We start from the raw sequence: 20351 nt of genomic DNA, 5'->3' as shown, positions 1-20351 counted from the left end.
ATGTTCTTCTAAAGTCAATGAGCACGACAATTGTGTAAAATAATAGTCATCTCAAAATGGCCAAAATAACCATTTTGAGCAGCCCTAGTCGGAATACAGCTAATGTGGAGGTCCAATTTTCTCAGTCAATCACTCATGTGGGGCACCACTTTAGTTCAAGTTTAAAATGTTTGAGAATAATAGCTCGTGATGGCACCCACTGAACTAATGGCCAATAGTTTCAGGGTGGAAGCACAATTTTGATTGTGTTATCATGTTTGAATAATTTTCCATTTTGACAACTGTATTATAAAATGAAATGAGGAAACTGGTGATTTAAAAGCTCTAGCAAATGTTGGCAAACAAAATTAGTGTATTCATGAAACATATTGGATTTGGAAAGCATTTTTCGGGTCATTATCTCTGAATTATTACTTCTAAATTCATAGTGGCCTCAGCTTCACTCGTGGTGATAACTCGGCTTTTCTCATCTACAGTAGACAGCGAGACGCGTGTGAAACTCCTCAAAATCTGTGCAATACGCTCATGCACGTAATCGTATTACTTTCAGCAACAATAAATCCCTTTCAGAGAGGAGGAATCTTGCTGAGATTTCCACTGCCACTTAAAACCTGGGAAATTGCCACTGACTGAGTCTGATTTCCCTAATTCACTCCTGCACCCAGAAACTCACCCGAGCATTTTATTATCACACTCCAGTTGAGAGCAGCCAGATTCTATGAAGATAGTGCTGAAGTATGCGACTGTACCGAGAGGTCCTTGGCTATGTTCACCCTGACAGTCATATTACTAAACAAGAGAGAGGTCGTCTTCTTTTAATGAACTGTACCAGCTTGGAGTGCTGGTGCCACAGGGTTGATAAACAGACTAATGCATCTGCCAGGGAAACCGTCACATTCTGCTGCTGTGTGGGTTTGAATGCGGCTCAAGTAATTACGCATGTCTCATTTTCTTGCACAGTACAGAGCTGGGATGAGCTGTGGTAAGCTAAGCTGTAGCATATTTTCTTGTTTATATACCTTAACAACAGCTCAAATTGCGCTGGTACAGCTTGGAAAGCGTCTCATAGTTTGAGGCCAGCTGTGGCTCTGTAGCCGCTCTCTCTCACATTTAACGTTTCAGAGACACCAAATCACACCGGCTCAGAGGCTTTATTGTACAGCACCGCACTCTAATCATTTAAAGGTGGTTGCCAAAAGTGATTGCACATTTGCACAACAATTTTTTACCCTATGATGTCGACAATGTCAATGTCAGAAACAGTCTGATGTGTGCTTGCCTAAAGGAAGATGTAAAGTGGCAGTGTTGAGTACCAGCATGATGTTGAACCAGATGACAAAAAATCCTATCTTTCTAAAGGTTTACAGTAATTGGCCATACATACTTGGCAACAGCGCCAATTATAGCCACCCTCTGCTTCCCCATCTGGTTCTATTCTGGGCATGGTAGCCCTAGCCAAAAAAGCTCATTCTGTCTGGACAGATCGCCAGCAGTGTTGACCCTGGTCAAGGCTATCCGTTATAAAGTTAAAGAGAACATTCTGACCCTGCTTACCCAGGCAGTGAGTCTCCGTCCCACTCCAAAGACCAGACAGGAGACACTCTCTAACTGTAGATCCACTTAAAACATAGCCAAGGTTACAGCTGAAAATGGCTGATGCTCCAAAGGTAGTTTGGGTTCCAATTTTCTTCCCATTAGGAGGAGTGGGCACATCGCTACAGGAAATGACTGCAATAAGATGAAGAGGATATAAAAAGAAGAGGAGGAGATGGAGGAGACAAGGAGTAAAAGAACACGGCAAGACAGTGAGTAAGAGAGAACACGAGAGGAAAAAAGAGCAGACGGAAGTTGGCTTACATCTTCAGAGTCAATGGGAGAGCGCAGTCATTCACACCCATCTCACTGACCTTAATTTGATAAAAGAGTGACCTGTACTATTTCATGGGGAGGATAATGCTGGTGTTTGCCTTTGTCCCAACATCTTTCATCATGCTGGCTCGCATCTCCTTTTGCCATTACACAAGCTATTCAGCTCTTTTGCTTCTCAAAAAGTAGTTTCCATGGCAGCATAGAAAGACTTTTATTTCCCATTCCTACAATAAACAATATCTAACCTGGGTTGAGACAGGAATAGGCAAATAGGATGAAAGTGAAGCATTGAGCTGCTGATTAAGTGAGCTTCCCATAAGGTACTCATTCCTCAAGTCTTGTGTTGTTACAGTCTATGAATCAAGTGCACCTGAGGCGAGGCAGGACATACAACGGTTTTCAATTTTGCTGAATAACAATGTTCACTTCGCTTCAACTCTATCTTTTCTATGAAATTAATGAAACACATTTACTGTGTGTGCGTGTGTGTGTGTGTGTGTGTGTGTGAGGGATGGGACTATACGCTACATGCGTGCATCCACTGATGTTTTATTTTTCATGATAATACAATGACAAAATAGAGACACATTTTCAATTGATCTGCATTTATGAATCTGTGCGATCTGCAAGTTACTCACTCCGACAACGAGGCCTCTCGTTCCTCCAGCTCCACACCCCATTGGCCAGGCACTGGATGTGGGCGGGGCCAATGCGGTAGTATCCAGGGTTGCACGTGAAGATTATTTTAGTTTTGTACTCATAGTGCGAACCGTTGACGATCCTCCATTTCCCGTGTTCCAGAGAGAACGAGCTAAGACTGGGGCACGTAATGACTGCCAGAGAAGAAAAAAAGAAAAAAAAAAAGTGGATTCGGTTGGTAGTGGACATTGTTTGTTTTGGATTATTCAAATGGACTGACTTCAATTTCTTTTCTTATCCCTTGTACACACACTGCTAAGTCAAAGCCCATAAACATATGTAACAACCCAACAGTGTAGAGGAAATAGAAATAGTTGCGAGGAAACATTGTAATCAGTAGAACAAACCCATCCATGCAAAATGTAAATAGCAACTTTTCTGCAGTTACAGTATACAAATGTTCTTCCACAACAAAGTTTTTGTTCATGAATTGGCACTCTCTAAAACCAAACGAGTATCAAAACAAACACTGTTTCCCTTTTTGTTGGAACACATATATACAGTAGGGAATAACCAACTGTCTCAATAGTAAACAATGTTGTCAATCATTTGTTACACTGACTTTCAGACTTGGAGGATTTGCACTAGCATGCAAAACACTCACTAATGCGCCAGCGACAGATTTCCTCTCCACTATTATTCTCCCTTTCGTCCATCCATCTAATCATCACTACCCTACAAGTTAGTGTTTTTATAATGAAAGCACTACAGGTTCTGTTGGGACTGCAGTCCGTATTTCATGACACCTTCCATTACAGCACAGTGTCTTGTTAAAACTGTTTGATATTCCACAACTTCTCCAGAGGATTTGTTCAAATGCTCTGACTTTCTCTGTCTCCGATACAGCTGTCAAGATGCCAAAATCAGTGTCTTCTCCATAACTCTTTGCTATCCTCATCTCCCAGCTTCTCCTTCCCACTGCTCAACCGTGCTATGGGATCTTGCACTTTCTCTAAATCAGCCTCCCTCCTCTACATCCTGCCTCCTCCCCCAACATCCTTTACTCACCGATGCATCGTGGTATCTTGTTGTGGTTGCTCCAGGTGCCGTCTGGCTGGCAGACTGTGGTCGTCAGCTCTTTGGAGGAGAGCCGGTAGCCGCTGTTGCAGAAGTAGGTCACCCGTGTGCCGACGGAGTAATCAGCAGCAAGCACACCTCCGTTCACTGGCGCGCTGGGCACACCGCATGACACAGCTGCGGGTGGAAAAACCACGATTGTCGGCACACATGTTTTGCACAGGACAAGACACATACTAGAGATTTGCAGAGAGACACCTGGTAAACAGGCATGGCGGACAGGCACACTTTCACTGAGCAGTCACATTTTTGTGAGCAAGTACAGGTGTACATACTTCCACCAGCGATTGGGAGTGCAACCCCTTTGTGGTACACAAGCATTGTCGAGTGCTAGTTTTCCAAAAACACAAGCAGTGATTTGTTACTTTGTTGTTTTCCTATCAAATGGTTATACGTTTAGTAAGTAAAACTCCAAAAGGAAATACTTGCTCAACAATGACAATGAACGCCCCTGCAGAATTCTGACAACAGACCTGACTCATGGCAGACACTTTGACATGTCACAGCAGGGAAAGCACAGGTGCAATTAATAACATTAATAACCACTGCATTCAGTGCCAGCCGACCTGGCATTGTGCATGCTAGCTGAAATGGCTTACTGTGGCACTTAGTGGAAGTGAGCCATCATTAAAAGAATTAGTAGCACCTGCACTAGCACAAGTCAAAAAGTCTGTTCCAGGGTCATGGCAGAAATGCATTAGCATTTAAGCATTTATACCTACCTAATGCATTTATTATGATGATTCAGGAGTGCCTGTGTCATGTCAACACACCTAGTCGTTTGTTCATACTGTATATATTATAGGCCCTAGAATCCATACAACTGTTCTTGAAGTCTCACTAGCTAGAGGAACCCATCAAAGTATTATATATAGGGCTGGCCCCGTGAGGAAAAAGACATATCCAGTCTCTTCAGAGTGGAAGCAGTCGAACACACTGCAGAGAGGTATGTCATCAAAATTAAAGTCCTCCACGAGTCGTACAAGACTTCAGAATATTTTCATGTCAAGAAAGTTACTCTACTGACTATACAAGTAGTTCTTCAAGCAAGTCAGTGACACTTCATATTTTTTGCTTGTTTTTGATGTGTCAGAAAATACACTCATGACTTACTGTTAATGAAGGCTATCTCATGAAAGTAACTAGTACAAGCAATGATGAATGTGCCTTACTATGGCCAACTAGCTCAAGCGAGCAGGTTTCAAGGTGTTTATCATCAGAGCCAAGTAAGAGGGAGAGAAGAGAGCAGGGAAACCAACATCTGCAGGGCCATGCTAAATGGTAAGAGGTATGCAAACACACACATCATAAAATGGAGCAGCAACGGTAGCTGCACACTGTGAAACATCAAAGGTAGGAATTCGCCAGTTTGGCCTGGGGCCATTACATTGGCCCTCACCTCTCCAAGAGGGAATCAATCAACATTCATTTGAGTACTGCTAAGTCGCAATCCTACAGACACTGATCACAAGCACTAAAGACTGTTCTGCACAGCAGATGGAAAGTTTCAACCTTGGAAGAGTGAATTCTCCATCATCTTAGAAGGTTAGTGGGTCTGAAACATTACTTTAGGCCAACGTATGAGCAACATCAATGGATTAATATACCATTCTCAATATATCAGACAATATGAATTGGTATGAATGAAGCATCCAACATACTATAATGTAATCACCACCATCTAGTGAATAGCAGATGGACAGCATCTGTATGAATTTATTAGTTCATTTGCAGCCCCAGTTGAGTTTACAGTATGTGCTTTGGAAAAGCTGTGTGCAATTACCAAACTGACAGAATTAATCACAGGTGTGAAGTGTTTTTAAATCATTTTAAAGTACATGACATACATATTTTGCTTTCAGTGCATCATGATAAAATGCAATTGAGCACACCATCTGCTGCTATTTGCTGCTGTGTGAGTGTGTCTGTGCTCGAGTCTGCAATCATCTACACACAAAAATGTACACATTTCACGTGTGTGCATACAAAAACCCAATTAGCTGAGTGAGACCCAACAGCAGCAGACACTGCATGCTAATGGCGAGTTAGTCAAAGTAATTTGAAAAAGTGGAAATTGACAGAAGAAGGGAGGATTGATTTCTGTTTGCTTTCCACCTGACAGGGTACTGGCTCTCAATCAGGCTGGATTCAGTTCAGCTGCTAACAACATAGGAATAGAGCTTGGGCTGAGACACTTGGGTGCCTTAAGCACCTGCCTGTCTGCCTGCTGAGCGTAGGGCAGAGGCAGTGACCAGAAGAACACGAAAAGAGGCAGGCTGAAGTTGGAAATAAAAGGCTGCCAAAGCCGATGTGCTCACCTTGACACGCGGGAACCGGTGCGTCCCAGGCGTAGTAGCCATAGGTGGTCTTCTTGCACACAGCTGTGCCCTTTCCGATCAGCTTGTACCCTCTGTCGCAGGCCCAGCGCACCATGCTGTTAAGATGACCCCCGGTCTGGCTCACTACAAAGCCGTGTTGCGGGGAGTCTGGAGTACTGCAGTACATTGCTACAATAGACGGAGGAATAAAGGAACAGGGGAGATAAGTGACAAGGCAAGGGAGAGAGAACCAGGAGAGAAGGTGAGAACGAAGTCAAGAGAGGGGATAGAGAACAACAGATATTAAGAGGGGAAAAAAGAGAAATAAGGCAGAGACAAGAGAATAGGATGAGAGGCATTAACAAAGCTCCTCTAGAGAAAGACTCAGGTGAAATTTGTAGTCACAGTAAGGCTCCATTTTAAACGCAGAAAGACAATGAGGGAAAACGCCTGAGGAACATCACATCTATTTAGAACTCAGGCTGGATGCCACGCAGCAAAGGAAGTCCTCAAAATCACATTATTACTATTCATCTCTGGCCTACAGTCACACATATATTCAGTTTGCTTTAACACATGCAATACTGGCGCATCCAGTTATATGTTCCATAGCCTTTCTTTCCCTCATCTTACAGCCTATCGAACACATAGAAAGGTAAATTTGATTTCTAGAATATGAGCACCGAATAGCCAATGGGACTGGAAACCCAAGGGAGGGCTGTGTGCTGCCCAAACGCCGACAAACATTGCTTCAAATCAGCATGACTGGAAGATAGCAGGGATTTAAGACGAAAGGACACACTCTGGAGTTTCAGTCAGTTCCTGTTCAAGTCAATCAAGTCAAGGAGGAGTTTTCCTTACAAAATTCATCACACCGACTTGCTTTCACAGTAACACTCTCGTGTATTAAATATAATGGAGAGACACAACATGAAAAATGAATGTCTTTTGTGCTTTTTTCATTATTATTGATGCATTTCAAATGGAAGAAGATCCCCTATGCTGCTCTTGCTTAGCACCACTTGCTTTATTAAAGAGCCAATTAAGAATTTAAAACCTTTTTAAATTACGGAGAGCAAAACAGCATGAAAGCCTTCCACTGACTTTCTTCCTGCCTCATAGTTTTTTTGCATGTGAAAAACATCTCCTATTGTTAGCAATTATCATTTCTTTGGGAATTCAAAGTCTTATTGTAAATGAACTGATATTAAATACTCGATTAATAATACCCCGAAACAATTACAGCACACTGTGATAAAAATCATGGGGTCACATTGCATCCACAATAAAAAACAGGAACTGCAGCAGAAAAGGTTCAATGAATATTTGCCTGTATGTCATGTTATCACTTGTTCAATTGAAGTGTCTTTACTACTGCCCAAAATACAAATCCCTGACTTGCAATCCCATGACTTTTATCACTTTCCTATACAAAGAGCCTAAACATATTCAAATAGCACTAATGAAAGGAGAATATGATTATAAGCTGGATACATACTTTGATACTCACCCACATATCTGATGTGGAAGCCGCGTCGGTTGGTGCCGTGGTCAGACGACCAGCGCAGCAGGAGCTGGTGGCCCGTGGTGGTCAGGCTGAAGGGTGTTTCAATGTCACCGCTGAGTGATGCCATGCTCTGGCTGTAGATGTTAGGACCTAAACGCAGATACACACACACACACACATCTGTTCTTCTATATTTGCTAGTTCTATAGTTTCCCAAATCTTAACCTAAACCTAATTCTAACCTCACCCTTTAAACCGAGTATGAACCCTCAAACATCCTATCTCCCAAGGTCTAAAACTCAAACGGGTTCTCACAAAGATAGCTGTTCAAGTACACACACTCACAGTTTACCAGAAAATGACCCATGTCCGAAAAAGCACTAATGTAGATAGACATGGACGTGCATCACTTTGTTTTTGGAATAAATAGAGTTAATTGCAGATGGACAAAAAGACCAAATATCTCATACCATTTTCTAATCATGGCGTCAACCATGCTTTAAGATTTATGTTACTGAACAAGTTATTGAAACCCAAAACCAGACTTTCAGCTCAAAGACATCACATTCAGAACAGGACTGAATGCTGAAATATTGGTGCACAACAAAAGAATGAGAAGGTATGAATGCGTTACTACGAAAAACTAAAATTCATAACACAAGACGTCCACATCAATAATTTCAGTGCCCATTTTCTTGTATCTTTTTAGCAAAGAATAAAACACCAAATGAGAAGTAGAACCAACCATCAAATATTTCCAGGATGTCAAACTCTTTTTCTGTCTGGAAGAGTTCAAAGTGCAGAGTGATGTTGTAACCCTTCTCCACGTTGATCAGCCAGGAGCACATCTGCAGATTGGGGTAGTTGTCAGGGTAGCCCGGACTCAAGATCACCCCCGTTGAGTCAAAACGCACCTCGTGGGCTGGACATTGGACTGGGAGAAGAGAAACAGGATAAGGGCCAAGCAGCATTAGAGGAAGACAAACGTGAAACAACAGAGAAAGAGAGAGGAGATGAAAGAGGGAAATGACAACCCAGTGGAGGCAGACGGTGGAAAGAAACAGGTATAGGACAGGGACTAGAAAGCAGAAACAGAAAAGGCAAGATGAGGTGAGGAAAGGGCTCTCTTCCCTTTTCTCACCTCATCGCTCTGACAGTAGAAATTACATGGAAAAAATAACTAGTCCTGAAACAATTACATTTCAGCCAGACCAATTCTGCACCTAAGGGCTGAGCTGGCGAGTCTGCTGTTGTCACCAGGCTCCCCTGATACCAATCTATCAAATAATAATACTCAGTAGGTGAGACAGCTTACTTTGTATGGAAAAATGGTGGTGTGTGTAAGGCTGTCATGTTCTTGTGTGCGTGTGAGTTCATGTGTATCGGCTCAGAGCATTCCCTTCATTTCCTGTAGGCTGGCACGTCTGAAATAATGACAGGCCTTGTTTCTTTCCTTTCGTTTTCTGCTGGTAACAGAAGTTTCTCTTCTGCACTGCTAGTGAAGAAACATGACGCATACAAAAGGTTAATGCGAACAACTGTTCCAGATGAAAAGGTCACTGGAAACAATCGGACATACATCAAGGGAAAAAAAAAAAAAAAAAAAAAAGGCATTGTATGACAAAGCAGTATGAATATTCCTGCTGGCGAGCCGCTGCAGAGGTTTCAACTCGAACAGCCTTCTGCTTAAAGAGAACAGGCAGACGTGATCCAAAACGTTCGTCAGTGATTTTCTGAATAACAATGAATTTCTTAAATCACACAATACGCCAAAAGCCCTCTGTGGACAGCGAGGTCAAGATAATTTCCCATGACATTATCTGAACAAGAAAGAAAATACTGAAAGAAAAAAGATGCGTAACGGCATTTGTACATGGCAGAATCAATACCTACACTGTACATTATTCATCAGAGGCAACAAATCTCGACTCGATCTGTTCAGAAAATTAAATAACACAGCAATTTAATATGAAATATCAATATTTCTTCACTACTATTGCTTGACAGTTTGTGAGAAGCACAATCGATATTTCCTGTGCATACTTTTATGAGTAATTTCATGATCAGCTACTTTTGTTCTTCCTCTCGAAGCAGTGTTATTTATTACTATAATTGTCACTGTGCGCTCCTCTTTTGTTATGTGCCGTTTACTGAAGAACGTTTTTAAAATGAGCTGACCTGCTTCCTTCTGTACATGCATCAGAGCTAAAGAGCTGAAGTTAAAGGGCTATGTGCAGGCTGGATTTCATCATAAAGATGCATTATTTATATGTTTTGCAGGCCACAAGGAGAAAATATACAACAAAAAAGTAGGGATTTCAAGTCGTGCCCCCAAAAAGCTGTTTTTGTCACATTCACACTGATGTCACCAAAACAAACTGCACAACAGCGGGTGAGTCAGTCTGTCATTTTTTAGCCGGTTTGAGTTTTAAACTGATTGTTTGTTAAACGGTTATGTATTCAAAAACATTCACACTTAGCCAACGAGAAAAAAAGTGCTTTTTCAAACGTTTGAGACCTGATTTTGCATTTGAGATGAAAAACGAGGGCTGTAGCACTCAATTTTAGCAAGAGAGCTGTGACTCTGGCTGGTGATATGATGGGGTTCAGAGCAGGGTCTTCAGCTGGTGCAGTTACATCATTTCACACAGCTGCTTCCTCAGTTCTGTCATCAGTAAGAGCCTCTGCTTCTACTGATGACAGTGGGAATAATTGCTGGAGAGGCCATACAAATTTAGCTTAAAGGAAATGTGTGAAATTTGTAAGTAATTGCTACTAACAATTGCTAATTTCAATTTTAAATCACTTCCCCACACATTGTTACACTGGGGTTACCAACGCAAAAACCATTTATACACTGCACAGATTCTCCTTGCCTGCAGCAGTCTTCCATATTGAATGGCTTTACGACATATAGTGCATGAAACTGACTCACATGACAAGATCTAATGCACTGTACATAAACCATCTATCTGGTAAGCGTTTGTTATTGAAATAATTGAGACCCCTATACTTGTACTATACCGATGTACTATATTAAAAAGCTAACGTTGCCAAGCAACAAGCACAAGTCTATGAAGTAAGCACAGTTGTGGCTTAAACTGCTTTGCTTCAAACTTTAAGTGCAGGGATTAAAAAAGAAAGAATCACGAGAGGCTTAAAATGGTTTCAGACACCTCAACACTGCTACTTCGTAGAATGGGTTTTTAGAGGGCCATGATAAGGAGAGAAAGCTATGCTGAAAGCAGACTGAAGCTTACAATGTATTCATATGGTGGTTTGGCTATAGTACAAACACTGACCTCTGAACCTGCAGCAGAAGAACTGGCTCAAATATTATATCATAAATATCACTGTCCACATTAAAGGAAGATAAATATAATAAATCAATTGAAATACATCTCAAACTCAAATTACAACTGATAAAACAAAATCTAGTCTACTGGTATTTTTAATTTCATTTTAGCTTGTAAATAGCACATTATCCTAAACATATCAGTATTAAAAGATCAGATCAGATCAGATCAGTGAATTAGTATATTAACCAATCACCCTTAGTGTGTGAGTTATATCAGTGCAACTACTGAAACTACTGAAATCATGCACTGTGTCTCAAGATCCATATATAGCGGCATGGATGCCCACATGATTTGTTTATAAGTAAAGGCCTTTTGTTGAATCTTGCACTGCAAGGTGTGTCTTGGTAATGCCAGTGTTTTTATTTCACTCTGCACATTGTACGTATATAATGACCAAGCATAATGACGATGAAGCTAGATAAAAAAATTATTCTTTATCAGATATTTTGTCAGGCACATGAAAATCAATGAATATTTGAGGATCAATATGACAATATTTGATGGGTTCAAATCAACCTCAGTGTTACCAAACAAACACTGCAGTCAACTCAATTGTGACTTTATCCTTGATCAAAGCTACTGCATAACCATCCTCATAGGCTTTCATAAAGACAGTGCCTGGGGAAATATGTTAAAAAACCAGAGGCATTTGGGGGTGAAATTGCATAGCCATGCAAGGACATTTCAGTCTTATCTTATAAGCATAAAATGACAATTAACAGAAGGGTTGACAGCAAACAAAAGCAGAAAGGGCCAAACACAGGAGAATTCTTTTCCTGCCATATCGGCAAGCTGCCGACAGGAAGCGGCCCCTTTACAAGCTTACTGTAGCAGTCTCTTGGATGTGAATAGCAGGTCAACTCAAATTAAGTTCAACTTTACATGTCCCAAGGAGAGCAATTAGTTTCCAGCTAGCAGTGGCACAAGGACATAACATATCCAGCACGAGAAAATGTAATGAATTCTTGACTACAATAATGAGGTGATCCATGAAAATGTCAAACAACGAATTTCTAACTCAGACGTCCTAAAATAGTCCTATTGAGTATGCCAATGTGACGCTCGAGGCAGGTTTTTTCAAATAGCAGTTCGATCAAGATATAAATGATGACCACTCATTTGACACATTTTAACAACACATTTCAAATATGTCTATCACATACAGTGCTCGACTCACTGCAGAGTTTACTGTCTTCTTTCACATACTCATGTTTTTTATATACAATATTTCATTTGCTTAATTATCCATTTGGAATAAGACTTGGCAGCATAGAAGACAATTTACGATGACGTAAGAGAGTCTGTACTGTCCAACTTCAAAATCCTTTAAAACATATCAAATTTTGGTATATGGGTGACTGCCTTGCACAAGAAATCAACTGAAAAACAATGTTGCGTTCTACCAGACTAGTCCCAGCATGGTTTGCCCATGCAGGCGGGTTAATTTGGTCACTCATATTAAAGCTAGTGAAATATTAATTATACAGTGTGTGAGTTTCAGCTGATAGGAGCTAGCTGGTCTTGGCAGAGCTCTGTCTAGTCAGTAACACATGAGAAGGTGAGCTGGCAAGACCAACATAACCAGAGAGCTGGAAATATCTTCCAGTACTCTTGAGTGAATGGCTGCCCTCGCTTGGCATGAAACAGATAAAATTATTCCAAATGATTCTGACTGCTGCTGATCTGTTAAGTTGGTCACTTTGAAACAAACATGACATAAAACATTGGAAAGCATTTCAGTCCAATTCCATTGACGTCAGGCTGAATATGATTGTATATTTGTGCGTCAGACAGGTATGATGGTGTACACACTGAAGCCTTTTCTCTTCCGTTTGCCATCGCTCTTTACTCTTTTGTCTAACACGCAAATGAAATGCTGAAGGACTTCATACCTCTTGTGCTTTTGTAAATTATTAATTTTGAAAAATGCTAGGTAAGCCCAAAGCAGCACAAGTAAAGGTAAGCACTGTTGTTGTTTTTCAAATTTCCATGTTTTGTACTCTTTGACCTTTGTGCATACATTAATACAGCTGTTCACTGGCAGTGCTGTACGCAGCCTTTATCAATAAACAATAGGGATATCCTTCCAGATCCCAGATCACCGATCGGGTCAATCAATTTCACCATTAATATTTGTTGCTTTTGGTCTGGCACCTTTCATATACTAACGTTAAATAACCAAATCCTTACTTGTAAGAGCAAAACAATGTCTGCCGCAAAAACGCTGCAGGGGACGAACCACGATATCGTGTCAGACATCAAATAATAACAGCAAGGGATGAGCAAATAGGTTCCAAATCACTAGTCCTATTCTAAGATGCTTTATGAATGCAGGCTCAGGGTTTGTCTAGTATCTGTCATGCCTTGATCACACGTCCAATGCGATTACTCATAGTTTCTAGAAATAAAAAGACAGAAATGCTCATCAACTCAAGACTTGTAGACAAAGGGCTTCAGGGCACTTCAAAAGATGCCTATCCACTGGGAACAGAAGGTTTCAGAGCGCTCTGATGTCTGCGGCAGAGATGTATTGGCACGACAGCCAGGCTGATGGCATTTGTTTTTTGGTCTAAACAAAATCTCTGATGCAAACAACACAGACATTTCTATTTCTTTACTTCTTGTTTGAAAATCCATCTTCGGAATAAACATGGGTAGGAAGACATTTTACATCAATTGAATCCATGGGGCCATTTGAAGAGGGATTAAGTGGTAAAATATAAGCTCCAATCTCTGACTGGCCCCTATATATCACACCACATTGCAAAAACACACTGTGGAAGAAATCTGCTGATCTGTAATTTGTTTCTCAGTGATCCTTCGCAGTCAAGAGCTGGTTCTAGGGAAGCACAGGTCTATGATCCTGGGTCAGTTGGATTCTGAGTCTTGATAAATTAGAATAGAGATTCTGTTTGCCACCTGGAGCCTGCTAGAAGGGGCCTTGCTGCCAGTCTGTTAAATGATGCATCAACAGTGGGTGCTGCTGACTGCAACCAACCTTGGCAGAGTGGCGTTGAGCATACACATAAAGACACACATAACTGAACATGGATACACACACACAGATGCAGGTGGAAGTGCGCACACAAACGTGAACACACATTGAGAGATTTACTCAGATTCACAAAGACAAGAACATTCATAAAGCCGCCCCAAAACATGAAAACATTACCATAGACTCAAAATCACGCATTGAATGAAACCAACCTTGACAGACTGGTGGGGGGCCATCCATCTGCAGCCTCTCTCCAAGTCGACAGGTCAGAATTTCACTGCCCACCAAAGTGAAGCCTGGCAGGCACGAGTACCGAATAATGTCCCCTGTGAGGTCGTTTACACCAGCAATCACACACGCACACACACGCACACACACACACCGGAGGGTGTCAAGGGTGGACATGAAAAACATATCCATTCATTCGTCCATCCAACCACGGACACACACACACACACACACACACACATCCCCACAGAGCTATGTCAGTAAAAGCCTCCTCAGTACCGGCACTTCAAACAGTAATCAACCACACATTTTCTAATGAAGATTGACATTAGCTAGCTGGAGTACTGAAGGCATTTCATTACATTACAGAGCAAACTTGCATGCGCACGCACGCACACACACACATTCAAAATTGCATTTGATTTCAAAGATGCAAAGTAAAACAGCCACTAGCCACATGATTTCCACATCTGATTCACTTCTGAAAACTGAAAGTACAAACAGTTCATACAGAGAGCTAATTAGCCAAATTAATATCTTATTACAAGTGAGGAAAAGAGACAAAGAGCACATTGCAGGAGGAATGCGAAAGTGAAGGTTGTAAAAAAAAAAAACATCTGTCCAGTGGCAGTATTATAGAAAAATGTGCCTGTTCAGATGAATATGTACCATAGACAAAGCTGTTTCAAATTATGATTAATAATATCACAACTGCCTCTGCAAAATAGCCAAGTTGCAGGTTACAACCATGTCTGTCCAGACTCATATCATATGTGTAGCGCAGACTTTAAAAAGGTATTCAGGCATAGAGATCTGTAGATCCTCCAGCAGCACAGAAGATCTATCCAATCAGCACAGCTTCAAGGTGGACACCCAAGATTAGTTTCAGCGATTCAGTATCTGACCAGAAGTGAAATATGTATGCTCACAATCTCAAATTCTGTTCCTCAGTTCTGAAGTTGAATAATGACCAGAAAAGTGTTTTTGCAGAACGTTATGATGTCACAGTGACCTTTGACTTTTTGGATATAAAATATCATCCCTTCATTTTATTCCATGAGACATTTCTGAGAAATGCTGTCATAATAAGTGGATGAATTGTCGAGTTACGGTCAAAGTCACAGTGACTTTTGACCACCAAAATCTAATCAGTTGAGTCCAAGTGAAAATTACTGTGCCAAATTTGAAAAATTCCCTCAAGGCGTTCCTGATAAGCGGACAGATATACAGACGGCCAAGTCTGTTGCTGGCATGCAGGCATAAAAAAGGTAAGAAAATGAACGACAACAGCGTAGATAAAAACATCCAAACAATGATTTCAAAGAGCAAATAAAAGACGCAACTTATAGGGTAATTAATTCATTCAATATTGGCTAAAACCATTTGATATGCCTCTTCCTATTTTCCCCCTCTGCCCAGGGCTGTAAAAGCAAATTACCTTATGTCTGGTGCAAATGTATTATATTATGCATTGTCCCTAGCCAGTAAACAAGCAAAATAAAATAAGACAAACCTATTTCAAACTCGTCATCATCGGTTAGGATGGTGGCGTTGGCAACAGGAGGGGGTGGCTGACATGTTCTCAGCTGGTATGCTGTCAGGGAGAGGACACTCAAGTGAGAGAGAGAGAGCGAAAGAGAGAAAGTGCGTGTATATGTATTTCTATTCAGCACATTCTTTATGATCCCATCATACTGAAACTTGATTAGATCATAAATTTCCACCTATCACTGTTCATGACCATCAAAAAACAATCACTAATTTAGTTGAGATGGGGGACATTTTATTATTAATCAGCTTCTTTCAAAGGGGCGTTTTAATAGTGCAGAAGAAAAATAGGCATAAGAGGGCATTCATCATTCATCGTTACAGACAACTGGAAGCAATACCGTGTAGCAAAATGAGAGGCCAAATAACGACTCAGAAAAAAGCGAAAATAAAAACTGTTCCAATGTAGAAACATTGGGACAATATCCCTCTGTTCTTTTGCGATATTCACTAGTACAGCACTGAAAATCAAATGAATAAGGGTCATTACAGCAGTGTGGAACAAGGTCTTCACTTAGCCGCTATCACAGGGGAGGTTACCGTAATAATGCAGCACAAAAAAGCCGCTGGTGCTGAAGTCGCTGTGGAATTTGATGAGGATCTGATTAGCGGTGGTGGACACACCCTCCTGGACGGAATTGCCGCTGAACTGACCGATTTGAGGCGAGGCCTGGTCAGGTCCGTCCCTGATTCAAATACAGAGAGGTGGAGAGAGTTGGGTTTGTGAGGGTTGAAAGAGTGAAGAGACGAGGAAGACAGATAAGAGGAAATGATTTATGAATAAACACCAGTAATAAGTTGCTGGGATCAAAGAGCACATCTAGTTATCCCTAAGCAGTCTCGTGGAGCCAGCAGTCATTCTGACGATCTAAGAAAAAGTTTCACATTAATCGACAATGTCAAAGGAGAAGCTGAGTATATGTTAACTGATGAAGCAGTATAGTGCTGAAAGTTTTGCCCCCTCCAGCCATATTACATATTGATGGGGAATAAGGAATAAAGTTTGTGAGGAAAAAGAATCAATGGTACAGAATTCTGCAAAAATGTGCACAATCCACAATAGCTTTTGTGGTTTTCTTGCAAAACATTCCATTATATTTAGTTGAGTTAATATTCTCTACGTGTTTGCGCAGAATGAGGGTGTCTCGTTATCACTGGGCTTCAGCTCCTGTGACCCTGGAGGAAGTGTTTAGAAAATGTATGGATGGTTATCACAAAATCCGAATGCCCTTCACTGAATAAGACGACGTATAAGGATCTGTCGCCCTGGGAATCAAAATTTAATTGAACCGTGATGACCTTTTTGATCTTCACCTTCAGTGGAGGGTATGGAGTGTTGGCTGGTTTCTGTGAAGGGTGGATATGTCCATGGGAGCACCATTGCCACATTTACATTACTATAGCTACAGCACATGGCAGTTTATCTCCAGTCCAATGACATGTCTGCACTCAAAATCAAACTTGATTTACACTAAATGTCATAACACAATCAAAATGTGGCAAAAGTGTGACAATGGTAATATTTTTCCAGAGAAACAAGTCTACCAACTCCTTCAGGCACCTACAAATTGCATAACAGATACAAAGATAGGAGGCTACGACAGCCAATCCACCATTGGCGTGATGCCAGTGTTGGATGTGATTCACCCTGAGATGCTGAAGGCCCTGAAAGTTGTGAGCCTGTCGTGTGTGACGCATATCTTGGACAGCATCCACCTTTCGCGATGGGGGCTGCATCCCCGAATGAAGGAGTCTAAGTATCGATGGGCTTTGTTCCTGAATGAGGACACAATGTAGAGTGAATCTGACAAGTGGCATAGTGCTCAATTGCGCTGTTAAAAATGGAGCCAAGCCTGAAGGTGAAGTTCTCAATTTGTGCATACAAAGAGCTGAAATGAGTTGCCTGCACAGGTTCAGGTCGTAGAGTGAGAAGCCAGATATTTGGGAGGAGCTCGGGGTAGACCTGCTGCTCTACTGCTCCTCCTGAAAAGAGCCAGCTAAGGTAGTTCAGACATCTAATTAGAATGCTTCTGGGAGACTTCCAGTGGAGCTACATCAGGCACGTCTGACTGGGAGGAGACCTGGGGGCAGACCCAGAACATGTTTATATATTCTAGGTGGGCTGATTGGACTACAGGATCCCCCAGGTACAGCTGGAAGGATGGACGGAGGTGGCTGAAAATGGATGGACAGATGATGATATGCTGTGAGACGACTGAGATTGTGTAACCCGTAGAGATTTTCTATACCTTTCCACTGACGTGGCCAAAACCATTAATATCTGTAGCTCTCTTGGGAAAGCAATGATGTAATTCAATCAGCAAGACCAATTAATGGCAATATTGGATTTCAAGGATTTTTGCATGGATGTGATGATGTTGATTTGTCAGGAATTCCCAGCTGGTTATTATCCTGTACATATACATTGTTGCTCTTGCATTCTTCAGGAAACTACATCACAACATGTATCCATATTGCATCATAAAAGTCCATTTCCTGTGAATATTTCTCCATATCCCATACCCCGAGATGAATAGATGGCTGGGTCGATAGCATGCATTGCTGAGTGCAAAGAACACAGAAGCACCTCTGCTAATGAGAGCAGCAGAGATCTGAGAACTTTCAAATCCTTGTACGACTATTGCCATGATCTGTATCTGAAATAACTTATTTCAAATAAGCAGAAGTTGGATAACATTTTTTGGGGGTAGCATGTGGGGACAAACCACATGCTGCTTTTTCTGAGAATAAAAAGAAAGTTTAATGCAAGAAGACAGTACTTTTCTATTATATATAAATGCTATTTCTGCACAAGAGAAAAGTATTTCATCACTGGCACTTTCAGGTAGCCCTGGGCCTATTCATCTGAATGATGTACACTAAACGTTTTTTTGTATGTGTGTGTACCTTTAATGTCTTATATATTAGAAAAGTCTCATTGCAGTTTCATTTCAGAGTGATCAGCAAAATGCAGGATGGCAGTCAGGCAGGGAAATGAAATGTTGCCATCAGGGGGACAGATTGTTTATATGCTATTTCATTTGGAAAAAGAAGTGCCAGTAGCTCCCTCCTCCCATAGTATGAATGGTAGCCCCCGACGCTGGAAGGCACTTCCTTCCACTATCACCCATGAGGAGAGTTTCACGACTGCCTGAGGCTTACTATACTAGAGAAAGGCTACCGAATGGCAGAAGAAAAAAGAAGAGAGAGAGAGAGAGAGAGAGAGAGAGAGAGAGAGAGAGAGAGAGAGAGAGATGTCCAATTATCTGTCAAGAGTTAAAGTTTCTGCATACTAACAAACATCCAAGGCAACTCAGAGCTGATGTTTTCATGCCAGTACACACTTCTATCGTTTTACATAACACTCACTGGGGAGCTGGGCTTAAACATCCACATTGAATTTATTGAGTAGGGGAAGAGAGACACACCATGACTCAGACTTTACTTCATTTTTATATATTTCATCACATAACACAATTCATTTTGTTTTAGCAAGGTGCTATGTGGAAAGCTGTCAGGGAAAGGAAAATGAATCCACAAATGTCCACACAAAGGTCAACAGATTTGGATTTGGCTGTTGACTCATCTAATACAAGTGAAATGCTGTAAGCAAAACTTGTCCAACTGGCCTACTGCCCCAACATTTTGTCAACTGTTAAATCCATTGTGTGCAGCTTTTCAGTTTGCTTTTGGAAACACTTGCCCCCAAAACAGAATGTTATTCTGAAAATCTTATGTGCTCTCCAGTTTTTCCTTGACTAAAAAATAAAATGTCAGTTGTCAAACCTTTTGGGAGCTGCTCTATTAGCAGTACACTGTATATGGTACACACTTGCTGTGAACTTTAACAAAAGTCTATTTTGCTTATCATTATTTTAAAAATCTGTGTCACTGGTTTGTGAAGCTTAAACAAACATCACTACGAACTGAGAAAGACTGCTTCCCAATAATTTCTAATAAAACTCAGTGTGCAAGCCTGTATACAGAGAAGAGTGTTTAATGTGTGCCACGAGGTGACAATTGATGAATAATGTCACACTGAGAGAGAAATGAGAACTTACCACACTGTGATGTAGTCGTAGATTGGCTCTGTATTGATAACGGAGAAATTGATGTAGATGCCATACCCAGGAGGTACTCTGACAATCCACATGCAGTCCTGGAAGTGTGGATACTCGGCTGGGTGTCCAGGAGAGTAAATTGTGCCATTCATGGATGTTATATTCCCACCACAGAGGGCTGCAGGGAGGGAAGAAAGTCAGAGAGGTTGGATAAAAATAGAAAGCCAGTCTTTGATTTACCTCAAGTCATAAAATCTGCCTTTATGGCAGTGTTGCCAATAACATGTTGATAAAACAAACCATAACTGCGTGTTATTGGGTTATCACTGAGATGCTGGGGAGGGCGGTGAATGCACCTGTTAGATACAGCTGCAGGGGATGGTTACCGGTTGTCGTGAATTCGATGTGACTGAGTAGTTCAGACATTAAAACACCTGCGTCATACCCCTTCAGAGAGAATGTGTTAAAATTTGACTTTGAACTGAGAGTCAAAGCCAAAGCACTGCCCTCGAGATCACAAAAAAATATATATATAAAACAAAAAACAAAGCACTGTAAACAGGCATAATACGGTGTCGTGGAGAAAAACAATTCACCATTTCTCAGACAAATATCAAACTCTGTTGTGGACTCAAAACTTATGTTACTGATTCACTTAAATGATGAGGGGAAAGCTGTAATTCATCATAC

The 20351-nt window shown here is 41.2% G+C and overlaps 1 protein-coding gene across 5 annotated transcripts in view; it reads right to left on the bottom strand.

Moving 5' to 3' along the window:
* The window catches only part of LOC139333409 (CUB and sushi domain-containing protein 3-like), a 224752-nt gene that overhangs the window by 51461 nt on the left and 152940 nt on the right, over positions 1–20351 (bottom strand). For 3 of the 5 annotated variants that reach the window (XM_070965782.1, XM_070965783.1, XM_070965785.1), the window contains 10 exons: positions 19662–19839; positions 16141–16286; positions 15566–15646; positions 14037–14150; positions 8216–8404; positions 7462–7620; positions 5964–6152; positions 3577–3762; positions 2508–2702; positions 1555–1728 (listed from right to left, as the gene is read on the bottom strand). In XM_070965782.1, coding sequence (XP_070821883.1) covers positions 1555–1728; positions 2508–2702; positions 3577–3762; positions 5964–6152; positions 7462–7620; positions 8216–8404; positions 14037–14150; positions 15566–15646; positions 16141–16286; positions 19662–19839 — 1611 coding nt within the window. The remainder of the gene's footprint in view (positions 1–1554; positions 1729–2507; positions 2703–3576; positions 3763–5963; positions 6153–7461; positions 7621–8215; positions 8405–14036; positions 14151–15565; positions 15647–16140; positions 16287–19661; positions 19840–20351) is intronic. The other 2 variants (XM_070965784.1, XM_070965786.1) reach the window with 1 other exon arrangement.

The sequence above is a fragment of the Chaetodon trifascialis genome, chromosome 7, assembly GCF_039877785.1.
Source record: "Chaetodon trifascialis isolate fChaTrf1 chromosome 7, fChaTrf1.hap1, whole genome shotgun sequence".
Lineage (NCBI taxonomy): Eukaryota > Metazoa > Chordata > Actinopteri > Chaetodontiformes > Chaetodontidae > Chaetodon > Chaetodon trifascialis.
The sequence above is the reverse complement of the archived record's forward strand: the minus strand, read 5'-3'. Positions and strand labels throughout refer to the sequence as shown.